At 41.1% G+C, this 15,880-nt stretch overlaps 1 protein-coding gene across 2 annotated transcripts in view; it reads left to right on the plus strand.

Annotated features, from left to right (window-relative positions):
• Positions 1-15,880, plus strand: part of LOC117767529 (ADP-ribosylation factor-like protein 15) — a 90,729-nt gene that overhangs the window by 35,384 nt on the left and 39,465 nt on the right. For both annotated transcript variants that reach the window (XM_034595262.1, XM_034595260.1), the window contains exons 2-4: positions 1,067-1,211; positions 2,732-2,791; positions 11,869-12,077. In XM_034595262.1, the coding sequence (XP_034451153.1) occupies positions 1,067-1,211; positions 2,732-2,791; positions 11,869-12,077 (414 nt within the window). The remainder of the gene's footprint in view (positions 1-1,066; positions 1,212-2,731; positions 2,792-11,868; positions 12,078-15,880) is intronic.

Here is a 15,880-nt window from a genome sequence, read left to right on the forward strand (position 1 = left end):
AAAGCACACCTGGGGAATGTGTGCACAGATGTGCAGCAGTTCATGTACACTTGTCCATGTGTTTTCCTTCCTGTCAGAGTCTTTGATCGAACAGAGTAGCAGTGGGTTGTGCAGGGTCGTCCCCTGACATGAGCAGTAAGTAATCCTGTGTTGGTGTTCTTCCACCTGAAATGTGATATAGTATATGGGAGAGTGTGTGTATGTATGTATGTGTGTGTGTGCGCGCATGCATATGTGTGTGTCTGCCCTGCCATGTCCAGACTAGTTCCTGTCTTGCTAATAAAAGAGATCTCTTTTTAGTTTTGGATACCGATCTCCCCACACAGGTTTAAAGATCTCATTCACGGTTCACACTGCATTTGCCCCTTAATGTCTCACAGCAGGCCCTCAGTCCCAGGCTGTGATTCATGGAGTGACAGGTCTGCCTCTGACAGCCATAAGGGCCCAATCAGACAGGGTCCACACACACACACACACACACACACACACACACACACACACACACACACACACACACACACACACACACACACACACACACACACACACACACACACACACACACACACACACACACACACACACACACACACACAGCAGACAAAAACATGTTCACCAGTGCTAAGGTGCATGCATGTACCGCTCCCATTTCCTTCCACATCTCTTTTCATGTAGACTTTAACACAATATGACATAATTACATGAAATCATGCAAATCAGACCTCTTGCAGTTTTATTCTTGCCATTGCTCTGATTCCTTCTTTTTTTACTGGAACATGAATAAACCTTTTTTTCTTCTTAAATCAGCTGATAAGCTGGAATCTTTCAGACCTTTGACATGGAGTGGGGTTAAATGCTTCATCATATAAAAACAGCTGTAATACCCATGGGACTCTTCCTGCAGAGCTGGAGAGACCCCAGTGTTTATTCCAAGATAATTCATTTTAAGGGTTGCACAATGTGTTGTCATCCCAAATGCAGAGTCTTAATTTAATCTAGCCCATCTCCCCTGGGGGGCATTTTTTTGTTTCCCAATGCATTTATTCTTTTGTTTGTTTTGTTTTAGTGTTTCCGGGCACTGTGCTGTAAAGGACCCCCACCGCCAAGACCCGAGTATGATGTGGTGTGCATTGGCCTGACAGGTGCTGGGAAGACCAGCCTGCTCTCACGCCTCTGTAGTGAGGGCAGTGACGGCATCGTTCCTACAACAGGTAGGTGAGCACAACGTATGGATCAGTGGAAAAACGTATTTCATTGCGCTTAAATAGAAGCACTCACCCTTCACAGATATACACCTAACTTCCCTCACGTTTGTACTTGCACGTTTTCCAAGCTTCTGAAAAGCTGTCATGTTCCTAGAACAAGTTGTCCTTTGGATTAGAACCACAGATAGATAATTTTGTCCAGGTATTAATGCTCGCCAATAGGGGGAAGCAAGTCTCCAGTATGTCTTTCAAAGCCCCAGCGCTCATGCCAGAAACACTCTGCTGGATCTCACTAGCCAATACTCAGCTTCTTTCCTCTAGTCAAGTGGGAGGCTGATGTTAAGTATGTCCAGAAGAGGAGGCTTTTGGGTTAGTACATCATCCTCCTGGTAGTCAACGCTGTGCTTTCCATATACAAAGCGATCCCTCAAGGACATTGACATTCCTCTTTCCTCCCCTGGCTTTGTCAGCAGTCAGCTTTGAGCCGTTGCAGAAAATCTCATTTTAGGTTTAGTCACTGTGCACGTTCACCATTACAAAATAATTCCCAAATGTGCTGCCTGCAAGTGTTGGCATGTACGTCCCCGTGGCAGGCGGTGATTCAAGGGAGCGATCACTTGTCGGCGCCCACCTTAATGGATAAAACATGCCGATTATTTACCTTAGCAGGGAATTATTTTAGTGAACTTCACTGAAATAAGACTTAGCTGTCAGCACCGTTTGCATCTGCCAACAGCAACAGAGGAAAGATCATGAAGAACAATGAGGGGGAAGTCTCTTGTGGCTCCACCCTCTTCTTACTTCATGATTTTGTATGTTGTAATGTGCTTAAATCCCACATTTAACTGCTAATTCAGATGTTACTATCATAATCTGCCCCCATCTCTCCTCCTGTTTTTGAATCTAACCACAAAAGGAATTCCCCCCAAGACAATTTTGCATGATTTGAGCTGAACGTTAATCCTCACCTTTGTCTTTACTATTTTAATCTGTGTCGCCGCAGAAAACACACCACACGATACATGGTAGCACTTTAGACGTCAGCTCAGACCTCCTCTACCTCCGACGTAGAACAAAACACTTCAGCTTCACTTGTTTTTCTGTTTTTAACCCGGACCCCACAAAGTGTTATTTTCCTCCATTTATACATCACAATGATGTTGACAGTCCTCTTTGTGTTCACCAGCTGGTAGTTTGGAAAAGGTACATCATCTCCTACAAAGACCAAATGATAAAGTGGATATTTTTTACGTCAGATTTTTTTTTCCCTATCCCTTTTTCTCATTATTAAAAAGCAATTCAGCCAACATTCCTAAATGTTGACTCTCTCTCCTAACATGTGCCGTCCACACACACACACACACACACACACACACACACACACACACACACACACACACACACACACACACACACACACACACACACACACACACACACACACACACACACACACACACACAACACACACAAACTTAATTTCTTCATGTCATTACAATGTTGGATTTTAATTTTTCTCCCCTCAGGTTTCAGCATCAAAGCAGTGCCATTCCCAAATGCCATCTTGAATGTAAAAGAACTTGGAGGTAAGAGATGTAGCCCATTCTCAATTAGGCTTTCATTTAATCGAACAATTTCCCCTTTCCCCCACGTTAAATCTGCAGTGGGAATTTATTGCTAAATCTGTCTTCTGTGAAATAAAAGTGGCCAGGTAATGATTTTCTTATGGGTCAGCCAAAAACAAGTTATAGCAGCAAAATGTTTTGATCCTCTGTAATTCAAGGAAACCTGTTCTGATATTATCTCTCGCATCTGTCAACAGTTAAGTGTTTATCCAATTATCTGTGTACGCTACAGATGCAAAAGCATGTTTGTTTTTTACCCCCAGTAGCATCACACCTTTCGTACAGACGTCAGACCTGTTAGTGGATAATAAAGTGGCTGGACAACCTGCACCTTGTTATTCCTGGAAATGTACGGCACTCGAGGAAGCTGTTTAATAAGCACAGATGAGGGATCTTGAGGTGGAGATACGTAAACAGACCCAGGGAGGCCTCCGCTTCTTAAAGGGAGCCTCCGGAGAGAGGGATGAGTGCTATCTCTCTCCTACTAGCTACTTAGTGACACAAGGAAATTTATGGTTATTTTGACAGTTAAAATAATTTATGGTTTTTTTTCTGCAGAGTATGGGCACATGGCAGGTGCAGTGCTTATTTTGAAGGTTCACCCAACCTAGCCTCCTGAAAAGATGAAAAACACTCTCTCTCACACACACACACACACACACACACACACACACACACACACACACACACACACACACACACACACACACACACACAGACACACACAAAGAGGCACCAGGGGACCACCAACGAGGGTGCTACCAAATTTGGACAGAGCGTATTAGGGGGTTTTGAAAAGAGTTTTTTCTGGATTGGGTCAAAGCCAGTCTGATGGGACATTATTGTGGTTGGAAAAACACTGGTCCCACGGATGACGCGTTTGATATAGAGAAGTTAGTGTAGGCTGCCACCACAGCAAAGGATGATGAAATCTGTTCTCTTTTTCTCGTTGCCCCCCCCCCCCCGCCTGGACCCTCACTGGTCGGCTCCTTTTCTTGTAAATACACAGAGCACAAGAATCTGAGCGATTTATGGTGCCATCCGTTATGGATATTTTGGAGAGGGTGAAAACAAGCACATGATGTTTTGACGTCTCAAGTGACTAGTTTTTATGTGGAGCGCAGTATTGCATTCAGGTTGCTGTCTGAGGTGGGTTGTTGACACGCGGCCCTCTTGTTTGGCCGAGTGAAGGCGGACACTTCTTCCAAATGTAAATGACGTAAATGTGGAGACAGGAGAGCTGGGGCACTTGCGTAATATTCCACGGTTCAGTTTTCGCAACGAGCGTTTTCTGATTAAATCATTCTCTTTCTCCACTGTTTGTACCTTACCCCTTTCCTCCTCTTAGCCTTTAAAACAGTAAACATTCCTGGTTTAGTGTTATTTTGCTCTGCACCAATGATGCGGAAAAATGATACAAGATGTGACGCACAAACATCAGTATTCTTGACCCCAAAAAAGCTTGTTTTACACAATACCTTTGTGGCTTGTTCTCTTCACTCAGCCTTGACTAAGGCAAGGGAAGAAGCTTGTTGAGGAGCGTGAAGAAGTGAAGCACTTACCATGTATTTCCTTCCTCTCCCACCGCAAAGCCCATTGAATGTCAATGAGGTATTCTCCCTTTATAGTATGAAATGTAAAGCAAGTCTTGCATATACAGGTAATCTTAAGTACCGGAGGTTGGGAAGAAAGTTTAAGGCACCAAATGCTGTTAAAGTATAGGCTAAGTATTTGCTCATTTTGGTTAAGGAGAGAAGGTCAAACACGTTAATCCCTTCCTCAAAAAACATTTACTTTCTCACATTTTTATCTGGAGTTCTTATTTGCTTGGCTGGGTAACCTTGATTATTGCTCAACCCATTTCATCTGAGAGATAAAAGTGTCTTAAGTTGAACAGGATGGAGGCACATGGGAGAGCAAGTGCAAAGGTCAACACCTTTGGCAGGCTGAGAAATTTAGCGTACAGCAAACAGCTGGAAACATGGCACTCGGAACTGGCCGAGGAGCCAGGTCTGTCTCAGTCGTTTAAATGTTGCAGGCTACGAGCCCATGTAAGTGTGGCTGACTCACAACTGTAACTTGTATTGTTGCTAAGCAGGGTATTGCATTTTTAACTCTCCCTGCCCTGAGTGCACTAGGCCAGATTGTTATAAGTGCAAGCTGTCCTTTAAACCAGAGGCACAGACCAGCCTGGGCAGGAAGCCCTGATGTACGATGCCTGTGATTATTCAGACTGAGCTATACGTTTGTCTCACTCATGCATTTGTCATTGAGGTCCCTGCCATCTTGTTTTCATTTGTTCCCTTACTCATCTTCAGCTCTGGTTTCGGTTTCTGCTTTCTGCCTTTCCTTTCTGCCTTATGTCCCTTCTTCTCTTTACTACTGCATCTGGATTTTGCTTTTGGCAAAATTATCTTTGTCTTTCCTTTGCCTCTCGTTCAGCCTTCGCTGCTTCTGTCAAGCTCGGTCTCCTCATCGATTTGACCACATTGTATGGCCTTGATAAATTCACACTGCCTCACAGTCGCTGTCACACAGGACCGGTCCGTCATCTAAGTTAGTGTCTTAAATACTATACTTACATGCAGGAAACCCAGTCCATTGTTTTCTGCTGAAATCTAACTTCTTGGCCACATATATGGACAACAGGGTTTCGAACCTGGACTTGCACGCGCATAACAAACAGGAAAAGTATCACTGTGTGATAATTAAAACCAAAGTCTGACTAAAACTTAAATAAATAAGTTGGTTTCCACAGCTGAACAGCAGTCTATTTAAACATGTGCACGCTAAAAGACAAACTGTGTGGTCTCACTACAGTCTGTCTTCACTCAGAGGAAAAAAAACCTCATCATGCGGCACTGTCACACAAGACCAATGCACTGAAAATATGTCCGTCTTAGTTTAGAGATCGGTTTAAGGCTAGTGTCTAAAAGTAGAGATGCACAGATCCTGCTTAGTTCAGTCTTGATACCGATACTGATACCTTTGTCTGATAGAGAATACTAATCTGATACCAGTGTCTATCTAATGTCAGCGTATTCATCACTGTGTGGAAGAGACAGGGATCATTAATTTATGTGTGAGGCAACGTCAGACTTGACTTGAGCATAACTTTGTTTATTAGTTATTTATACACATTTATTATTAAAATAATAAATAATCGTGTACCAGCAACTTGATAAATAACCCAATACCTGATCCAGCCTTTTAAATTAGCATCAGACTGATATCTGATATCAGTGTCAGATCAGCGTATCTCTGTTCAATAGTCGAGAGAAAATCGTCTTGTGCTTTTATCATTGCACCTTATCAAAGTACACAACATACACAGTGAGGCAGTGTCACCAGTGTGACCTCTTGTTTAAAATTCTCGGTAATTAGAAAATCAGGAATTAAACAAATGCACAGAGTGAATTGTGCGTCTTCATTCAAACACTGGCCAGCACAAAGAGGTTGATAGTTTCATTTAATCAATGAGCAACACTATTTTTGTTCTAATCGAATAAGGTGATTGACATTGAGAATCTTTATTCAAACAAGCATTTGCTCCCCTGCTGGTGCCAGGTATGAGGACTCAGAGGGAAGGGGACCTCCGGGGACGAAGGAATCTATTAAGTGTGTGTATGTGTGTGTATAAGTCTGGACAGTGACATGACGTCAGGTCTAGACGGGCCATTTCACAGTGTGCATTTATGCCACACAATGACAGCTGATGAAGAAGTGGTGCTAATAATCACCACTCGTTGCTATTGTTCTTTAGTGTTGCTGCTGCTGCGGTTAAAAATAAGGACTTTGGATTTGGAGTTCAGTCGTACATGTGTGCGCATGCTGTGTTCCTGATGAAACACTATCGATCATCTGGTTTTCCAATGATGTACTATATTACAACATAGGGAAAATTAAACGATTAATAATAAAAGATGTTTGCTTCAGTGCCAATTCAAATGTTTAATTTTTGAATGAGCAAAATAATATTCTCATGGTACATTCACTGAATGTGTGAATGAGATTGTTGTAAATTTGAACGTGCTACTTAAGCTTTTAGGTCATTTAGAGAGTTCATCTCGTCATTCAAGTCTACAAGTCTATTATTTACATACACAGGGAACACAAGGCAAGACGAGGGAGATTCAGGAACATCATTGAATATTTACCAGTCGTCTTTGGCCACCAACAGGCAAAGGAAGCATTTGAACATCTCATAACAAAACCACTAGGTTTTAGTCATCTCAGACCCAATGTGGTTCTTATTTCTATCAAACAGGACCACAGTGTGTGCTACTTTGCCCAGCAGGGCAGCTTTTCCTTTGCACAGGAAAATGACCTGACCAAAAGTGAAATTGTAAATTGTCATTTGGGTTTAAAGCAGATGGTTGCATTCACAGACTGTGCTGATTTTGGAGTTCTGAGGACAGCAGTGTAACTGATCTCTATTTGAGACCTCATTCAAGGATATGACCCTATTTGATGTTGGTTTTCTCGTTGATGCGGCTTGAATGGTGCATCACAGACATCGTGAGGGACATCCCATTAATATCATGAAAATATCAAACCAACCCCAACCAGCAGTCTGTTTTGATGTTGCAGTGGCAATGTGGTTGGTCAAATGTACAACAACAAGCAGCTTATAGATGTGTACACTCAGCTTTTTTTTTGTTCATATAGGGTTAAACAGTGAGGTATATGTTCTAGAGGCTTGATTAAAGTGTTGTATAAATAGCAAGAGTGTGGTGATTAATTATTACTTCAACCAGACATATAACTTGTCTATAACTGAAAGCTGCTGTACCAGCCAAAGTGGCACATTATGAAAATTACTCGCCCAATGGAGAGGAGGGGTGTGTTGGCAAATCAGAAATACGGCCACATTATTTTCACATAGTAACTCAACTTATTTATCTCAAGCATTCAGAGGTGCTGCATTTCTGTAAAGCATCTTTGTCAGTAATGTGTACAATGGTGGGCATAAACGAGAGGGAACCGTGAATGCTTTGAGCTCGGCCTCTCACAGGAACTGTTTGCTTAAAAAGACAGTGCTGAGACTACCAGTTGATGGGTGTATCAACAGCTGAAGTGTTTTTCACCTCACTCCAGCCCCAGCTCATTCCTCAATGAAGTAAGCAAACTTTATTGCTCGAGGCCTCCCTCGCTGGTCCCAGCCCTCCCTCCCATCACTCCATTGTAGATGTTTTGTTCAGGGAAAAAACACTGTCTGCTTTTCGTTAGGGAGGCTTCAAAGAGAGTTGCGTTCAGTGTTTCAACTTTCGAGAATGAAAAGAGACCTGATTAGCAACATGTTTATGTTTTGTATTGTAAGGTAAAAGCTGGCAAAAGTGAGAAATATAGGCAGACACACAGAAATATATTAGAGTTGTGTTTGAACTGATTGTGAATGTGAACCCGTAGCTTCATTAATACCCAACAACAATCAAAGAAGAAGCCTCAAATGTAAAATACAGGGTAATAGTTTTTGACTGCGTTGACTTATTTTAAAAATGTAGTCGATCACAAACCATTTGAATTTGCAGATGATTTCAGAAACACCAGCCATCAAAACCAACCGAAAGTGAATCTGAATTCCGGCCCATGAATCATCTGCTCTTAATTCTCACCACCTAATTGTTTACTTATGTTTTACTGACATTTTCTTCTCAGCTTAGTTTATTAACTCATTGTCACACTTTGTTGAAAGAAGAAGAAACCTGATCACTGGAATGCTGTCGCCACTTGTGTTTGTGTAAGCAGCAGATGTCTGCTGGTTTTCCCATTCTCGTCTCGTACCTGCCAACTCTGACAGCATGTACTGTTCTCCATATTTCTACTTCATGTCCTCAGCTTGATTTTTGTTTGTCTCAAACAGTGTCCTTGAAACCTAACCCATAAATACCTGAACAAAATCACACTGTGTGCGCTGAAAAATGGTACTGGAGGTTTTCCTATCATGAAGTAAATTAGTTAAAGTATATATAACTGTATTACAGCAACATAATTTAAGCTCAATCATTAAATCCTATGTGGGAAAAAAACCCCAGTATTTATCATAAAGTTTAAAGTTTATAATATTGTTTAAGGTAAAACTTCAAAATACCAAGCCTCAATTATACTTCTTTGTCATAAGTATATACTTTTTTTTTTACAAGCAACAGTCCAAAACCCCAAAATTACAAAGAAAAGCACAAAATCCTAACAACTCAAATTCTTGATCTAAGTGATATTTGTCATTTCTGATTGAAAAATAACTGACAAGCAAAAAGTATTTTAAAGTCCATCATCACTTATTCACTTTGCCCTCAAACGTAAGAAGTATTTTATGGACAGGGGGAGTTGGCTGCATCGGTGTGAAGTGCTTGCTGCTATGCTTAACACATTACAGTGCCCTGTAGCTTTACAGTATAATGTACATCTGCTTAAGATTCAAGTCTCACAGACCTTAGACCAATGTTATATATTGACATATTTCCTGCAGTGCATTGATTGAGTAATAACATTCATTGTTTCAGCCTCATCTAAAACAGAAGATGGAAATAGTTTAACTTTGTGGAATGAGAGAAGCTGTGTGTGTTCACTGAGTCAACTGTTGATATCATGGCATGAATTAGTTTTCCTAAATGGAGGGCATAGAATCATACTTACTCAGTTACTACTGTGTTTAAGTGACACTTGAACACATAAAAATGGTTCGAGTGGATTAAAACATTTTCTTCTATAATTAGAAACCATTTATCCAGGATTTATACGCAAGAGTCAAAGGGCAGCAAAGAAGACAGGAAGACAGAAAACAAGCAAAGACATGAGGTCTTACTCATCGTGCACTTATTTGATTAATGATATGTAGTAGGGCTGCCAGCATCCCTCAGGAATCATGACGTCATGCTTGAAAATCCTCCCGTTAGACCAATAGATGGCAGAAGTTGCCAACGAGATTCAAGACATGACGGACATTCCACCATTTCCAGGCAAAGATGAGAGAAACTTCCTAGACAATCTCTCAAGTGCCACTTTGTCTGATAGCTTTCCACTCCAGTGAGAGGTGTGAGTAGAAAGAGTGGGGGAGGAAAGAAGGACGGGAGGGGAGAGCACGATGGAAGGGAGGTAAATGTCACTGAGAGCACTTCGTGATGTTTAAACATTTGCCAGCCTCACAGTTCGTCACTTCTTGGCAATTACCTTACTATGAGCAACAATAACGAAACAACAGTTCACACGATTGCAAAGGAAGTAACCTCACCAGACGGGGGAGCATAATTTTAACCAGAGCGTGTACGTCTTCTGAAAGCAAACGCTCATCTCTGCACATGAAGAACATAAAAAAATTCCCTTTGTAGTTGTGTGTGCATGGTGTCAACAAGTTTGTTGAGCGTGTAGAACAAACATTTAAAACAATTTAATGGAAAACATCTTGAGGGAAAGGAGTGTGCAGCTGAGTTAATGAAATGTAATCATCGTGTAACGGCAGAAGATGAGACGTTTATTTTATGTCAGCAAATGTAAATCAGAAATTACAAAAAAACGATACTTTGATGTATAAACAGGAATTTTTTAATGCACTCTAAGTATTGTAATAAACACCTCGCATTATACGGCTTGAACGTTTTCCGTATATTGTTTACATTTTGTGTTGTTTAAAGTGGTTTTCAAACCCGAAATCCAGAAAATGTCGGGACACAATTTTCCGGCAGGAAAATGTCCAGAACATCCAGTCAAGGAGCGGCACCTGGTGAGAGCAGTAGGAGGCCGGACATGATGTATAAATGTTGCTGCGGAAAGCACAGTGTGTTTGTTCGTGTTAGTGTTTTTCAGCCCTTATCACCAAAAGCTCTTGAATCTCTTTGTCGTTTCAAGTTTACATCTTCGTTGTCGTCTTCTGCATCACACATTAGAAATGTCCTCAACACGCCCAATCACTCACTGCGAATTTATGAGACATTTTTCTGCTGTATTCTCACATGGGACATTAAACTATTGACGCAGCTAAAATAGTTGGCAGGAAAAATGCAAAACCGGGCATGCTGGAGGATATGACAAGTATATTGTGGTTTGTTTGCAGATGAGTCAAAGATTTTTGTTGCAGCCCCAGATTCTTTTATTGAGTTCGGGATTGTGAACAGGTGCAAATTAAGAGGGACACAGTGGCTGAAGAAATATTTGGCTTCAGGAGCAAAAGGGGCCAGGGCAGCAGCTACCAACACTACAAAGTAAGATGGAAGACAATGCATGCAAGTTTTCCATGAGAATAATAGGAAAGGACGTTTTTCTATCCTTCTTTTCCTCTTCGATAGCATCGCCTACGCTGTCATAGAGTGAAAGGTTGCATGGCCGGTAGTGGCGACAGAGGGAGGTGGTGATAAAAAGGACACGACTGACTCATTTTGTGAGCAAGCAGGTCTCTTCCACAAATCTCACATGAAGTTGCAGTGACGTAAACCATTGTTGGCGGATGTGATTGATCCAAGTTCTCGCATTTAAAAGAAGGAACCATATGTTGTTGACAAAGAATGAACCCGATGTCAGCGTATACAGCCTTGAAAATGAGCCCAGACTCAGTTTGAATGTTACAGTGAGGATGTGTTTTACTTTACACTAAGTTTGTGACTGTGGAGATCACTCCTGTGTCTTAACAATGACCCGATGAGCAAAAAAAAGAGTTGGCTTAAAAAGTACTTGATACTGCAAAACTTGGTGGTTTTGGTTTGACACAAAGCAAGAGGGGGAAATACTGTGGATGTCTGGGTTTTAAAATTGTAAATGAAAATTAGAGTCAACACGTGACACATACATTTTATTATGTATATTTTAACAAGCTACAAAAGAGGTAAAGAAAAATGCTTCTTCGTGAATGAAATTATACATTTTTGGAGATTTTCATGCTTTTTAATTTTAATTTTTTTTTTGTTAAAAGGATTGGAAAGCAGCAAAAGTGTTTACAAGCCTTTATAATTATAATATACAGAAGCTGTAGGTATTCCTGTTGTAAGCACAGTTTGTTCTGCCAATGACTCTTCATAGAGGCTGACCACTTTAACATCTGTCTACAGGAGCTGACCACATCAAGAAATACTGGAGTCGTTACTACCAGGGGTCACAGGGAGTCGTCTTTGTATTGGACAGCGCGTCATCAGATGAAGACCTCGAGGCCGCGCGGAACGAGCTCCACTCGGCCCTACAGCACCCACAGCTCTGCACACTGCCTTTCCTCATTCTCGCCAACCACCAGGACAAGCCTGCCGCAAGGACGCCAAACCAGGTAACCAGGCCCGGCTGCATGGCTGTTTTTCTTTTTATTACACCTCAAGCATCACTTACTGTAATCAGGTTCAGCACATGAACTTCCACAGATTCATAAAACTTGACATGTGTGTCTCAATCAGAAAAAGGGGTGGAACATTTATTAATATTCATTTAAGGCTGTGTGTCAACTCTAACCAGTTAACATGAGCACTGAAATGAAAACCAAGTCGTTCACCGTCACACGCACAGCTGAGGTGTGGTCAGTTTACCACTCTACCGTCAGACGGGCTGCAGTAGTACGTTAGTAGAAATGTCATGTAGTAGGTCGTGTCACCACCTCCCCCCAGGACAGAATTAATCACTGCTCATGGAGGCAGGAATAAAATACAGCACAACTAGGGTCGTCTCTCTGCTCCACCCCTCTCTCTGTTCTCTCTCTCTCTTTCCGCCATCCTCGTTGCTAGCCATGCTACACCACCACACAGTCCCTCACAGAATGGGCCGTTATGGCTAGCATTCCCCCGGAGTCTTACTCCCCTCATGCATACATACTCATGCATCATCTGCTCAGGTCTAGTTAATGTTTCTGAAGGAGGACTAATACTGTGAGAGGGTCGTCTGCTTTTCCGAGCTTAGACCACCAGTGCTTCGGCCGCTCTTCACTGATGTGAATTCGACAGTGGGAAAAAAGATAAAGTCCTAGTACCAGACTCAGACCCAAAACCGAACGTATCACTCCACCTGAATCAGTCTAACTTAGTTTAGCTAATTAGTATGGATTGGTTGTACTTGAGCACAAGGCGCTATAGTCACGGAAACCCACTAATCTTATTGATATTTTAAATGGCAGCTGCTTGTTTTAAGCCCGACAACACTGATCTCTTTGTTGGCTCTCATAACGTAGCCAATTTAATCCAGTATGTGAACTGCCCACACTTTCCTACCGGTCTTAGCGTGATGTGTCCTCTGCCATATTTGACCCGTCATTGCATCAGTCACTGGAAGTATTGACTTTCCTGAACTGTTTGCAAACACTGGTGACACGTGAGACTGGTTTATAGGGACCGAGGGATGAGATACATGTCGCCCAAAGGCCTTTTCTGCACCACGTTGGGTGGTGCTATTTCAGGTCACAATGAATGACTTTCATAAAGTGAGTTGGTTGGGGTGACGGACGAAGCTGATGTTATTACAGTTGATGCTGTACTGTGTCCACTTCTATCGGCATTTGAGCATATGGTAATTTACTGCTGCCACTGTCTGTTATGTGCTTTTACATTCCTTCTGCCTTTGTCATACATGCACCAACATGGAAAACATTAAAACAAACCCATACACAGACATGGAGTTTCTTATTTGCATTTGTAATTGAGCTAATAAGAATTTAGTCTTTAAACACAGATTTATAGATCCTATTTATTAAAGCCAGACTGATATATCACTTGGCCAATAATATCAGCCTTTTAAAGACATATCAATGTTTGCTGATATGAAAACTTTGATTTTACAGAAGGCATAAAATATGTGCATTCATGTTTACATTTTACATAAAAATATGTCAAATTTAAATGTAGTTTATATTTAGTTAGTTAAATGTTTAAAATCAAGTTGGTTATATTCGTATTTTCTTTTTATGATTAGTTAATAAAGTTTATGGTTAAACTTTAAAACATCAAGCCTCAATTACATTTCTTTGTCATAAATATAACAATATAACGACTATTTAGGAATCATTGCCATTTTCTCAATTTTATATCTGCTAATATATCAGTATCTGAAACTCCCCGTTATCAGTTTTGGCATCGGCCTTAAAAAAATCCATATCGGTCAGGCTCTACTGTTTAGTCTATTTATGACAAGCTGGGGATTTCTTTAGTCTTAACAAGGCTTTGAAATCGTCTGTCTGGGTGAAAACATCTTAATTCAATCAATAAATTAAATTCCACCGACACTGAAACTTTTCAGAGTCTCCAGGGAGCCACAGTCCGAGCACTGAACTCGGTTGGGGGGTTCAAATAAGATCTTACCTAACCTGGTTTTCTAAGTGTGTGTGTATTGTTTGTAATACGTCAGTGTGTTTGAAATTACATGGTCATTAGGAGTGTTACCATGCCCGTGTGTGCATTTTATCATCTGACTCATGGCTGTGTCACTGAAGAAGCTTCGTGTTCAGTGACTCACGAGTAATCTTTGCTAAGATGAAACAAAATCTTATAACAAACCATGAAAGGAATGACAGACTCCACCTCTTTGTTTATTTGCCTCTAGCTCAAGCTATTAAACAAAGTAATATTGCTTGTTCTCATTAATGGTCTAATAAGTCTAACCTTAAGGTAATAGTATCACATGTTATACTGTTGAAAATAAAGTGGGAAATGACGTGTCAATAGTAAGCCCACTCAACAACTGGAGAGTTCAAGAGGGCAAACCCTAACCAAACATTTGCTCAAGAACCGTATGGGGTCTCTTCCCGGAGTTTATTCTTCATTTCTCCGTGTTCCCATGTTTTTTCTTTCCCTTCATGTTCGTCTCAGTGATGGGAGTTTGAATCTTGCACACATACATTAGATTAAGTCTATAAAAAGCTATATGTGCTGTGATGAAACTGGTATAGACCCTCAAGGATTGAACGACTAACTTATTAACACATGCTAGTAAAGACCCGACGTGTGAGATAGTTTATCTAAATTCCTCAGTCGCTGGTCACAGATAGCACCCTGTAAATATTTCAGAGTTCGAATTTCTTTTTTTCAAATTAGAAATAATGTACATTTCTGAGCTTTCTGTCACTCTACTACACATTAGAGCCCCAACTTCAGTGTGGTTTGTCTCCAGGAAGTTTGGGAATATTTATGTCTTCTTATTACTTATTGATCAAGCTTGTCAAAATGCTCTACTGTAGAGCCGAGTTGCTTAATATTAAATGAAAGTTACACTAAAAGTACCAAGGTACATGTCAGAAACAGGTGGCAAACCACTCTTAGCACCGGCCGGGCTGGTCCTGTATAAGTGCAGTGTGTCTCCTCGGCTGAGGATAAAAGCAGAATTAAAGATATGCCACTTCCGATTTCTAAAAACTTATCACCGTCAGCAGCAGCAGGGACGTCGGAAGCATCGCAACGAGGCCTCCGAGTGAACCCTAGAAAGTGTCAGGCTATGTGCTGTATGTGCAGCTGCACTTCTGAACACACGGATCGCACATAGTATCACTCATTTATATAGGTTATCTGGAGTATGTGTATCTATGAATAACCTCTTTGATTGAATTAGTTACATAACTGCTGTAAGGGATGGGGTACACTGGATAAAATGTCCCAGATATTTTATGTTAAAGTTGTTCATGGTGTTGTCATGTATAGGACACTGATACGATAACAAATCCACCTGAAACAAAGCATGAATAGTGCTTCTCTATTCAAATTAACGTTTTTTTATCCAATGAAACTTGGTTAACATGGTTAGTGTTGTCTATTGCACTAAACAGTATTTTCAGTTTGGCCAATTTAAACATCCTTTCTGCATGGAGGAGTCTTCCCCAGCTCCCACATCCGTACAGAAAGAGTGCTTACATCATCTTACAACATAGCTGCATCCATTTTCAAAGAATCTTACATGTGCACGCATCCTTTAAAGCTCTCGTATAAGACACCATATATATACCCGCTATGTTATGTGTGTTTTCATTATTTATTAGAATTTCCATTAGCTTTTTCGTAAGGCGACGTGTCCCTTTAAGGGTCAGTGCACATTGCTTTGAGATGTTTTGGGCCAGTGGAGCTACTCCACTGAAACTTTAGCTTCATAGAAGCTTCGCCGAGT

This window comes from Hippoglossus hippoglossus, chromosome 9 (genome assembly GCF_009819705.1).
Source record: "Hippoglossus hippoglossus isolate fHipHip1 chromosome 9, fHipHip1.pri, whole genome shotgun sequence".
Lineage (NCBI taxonomy): Eukaryota > Metazoa > Chordata > Actinopteri > Pleuronectiformes > Pleuronectidae > Hippoglossus > Hippoglossus hippoglossus.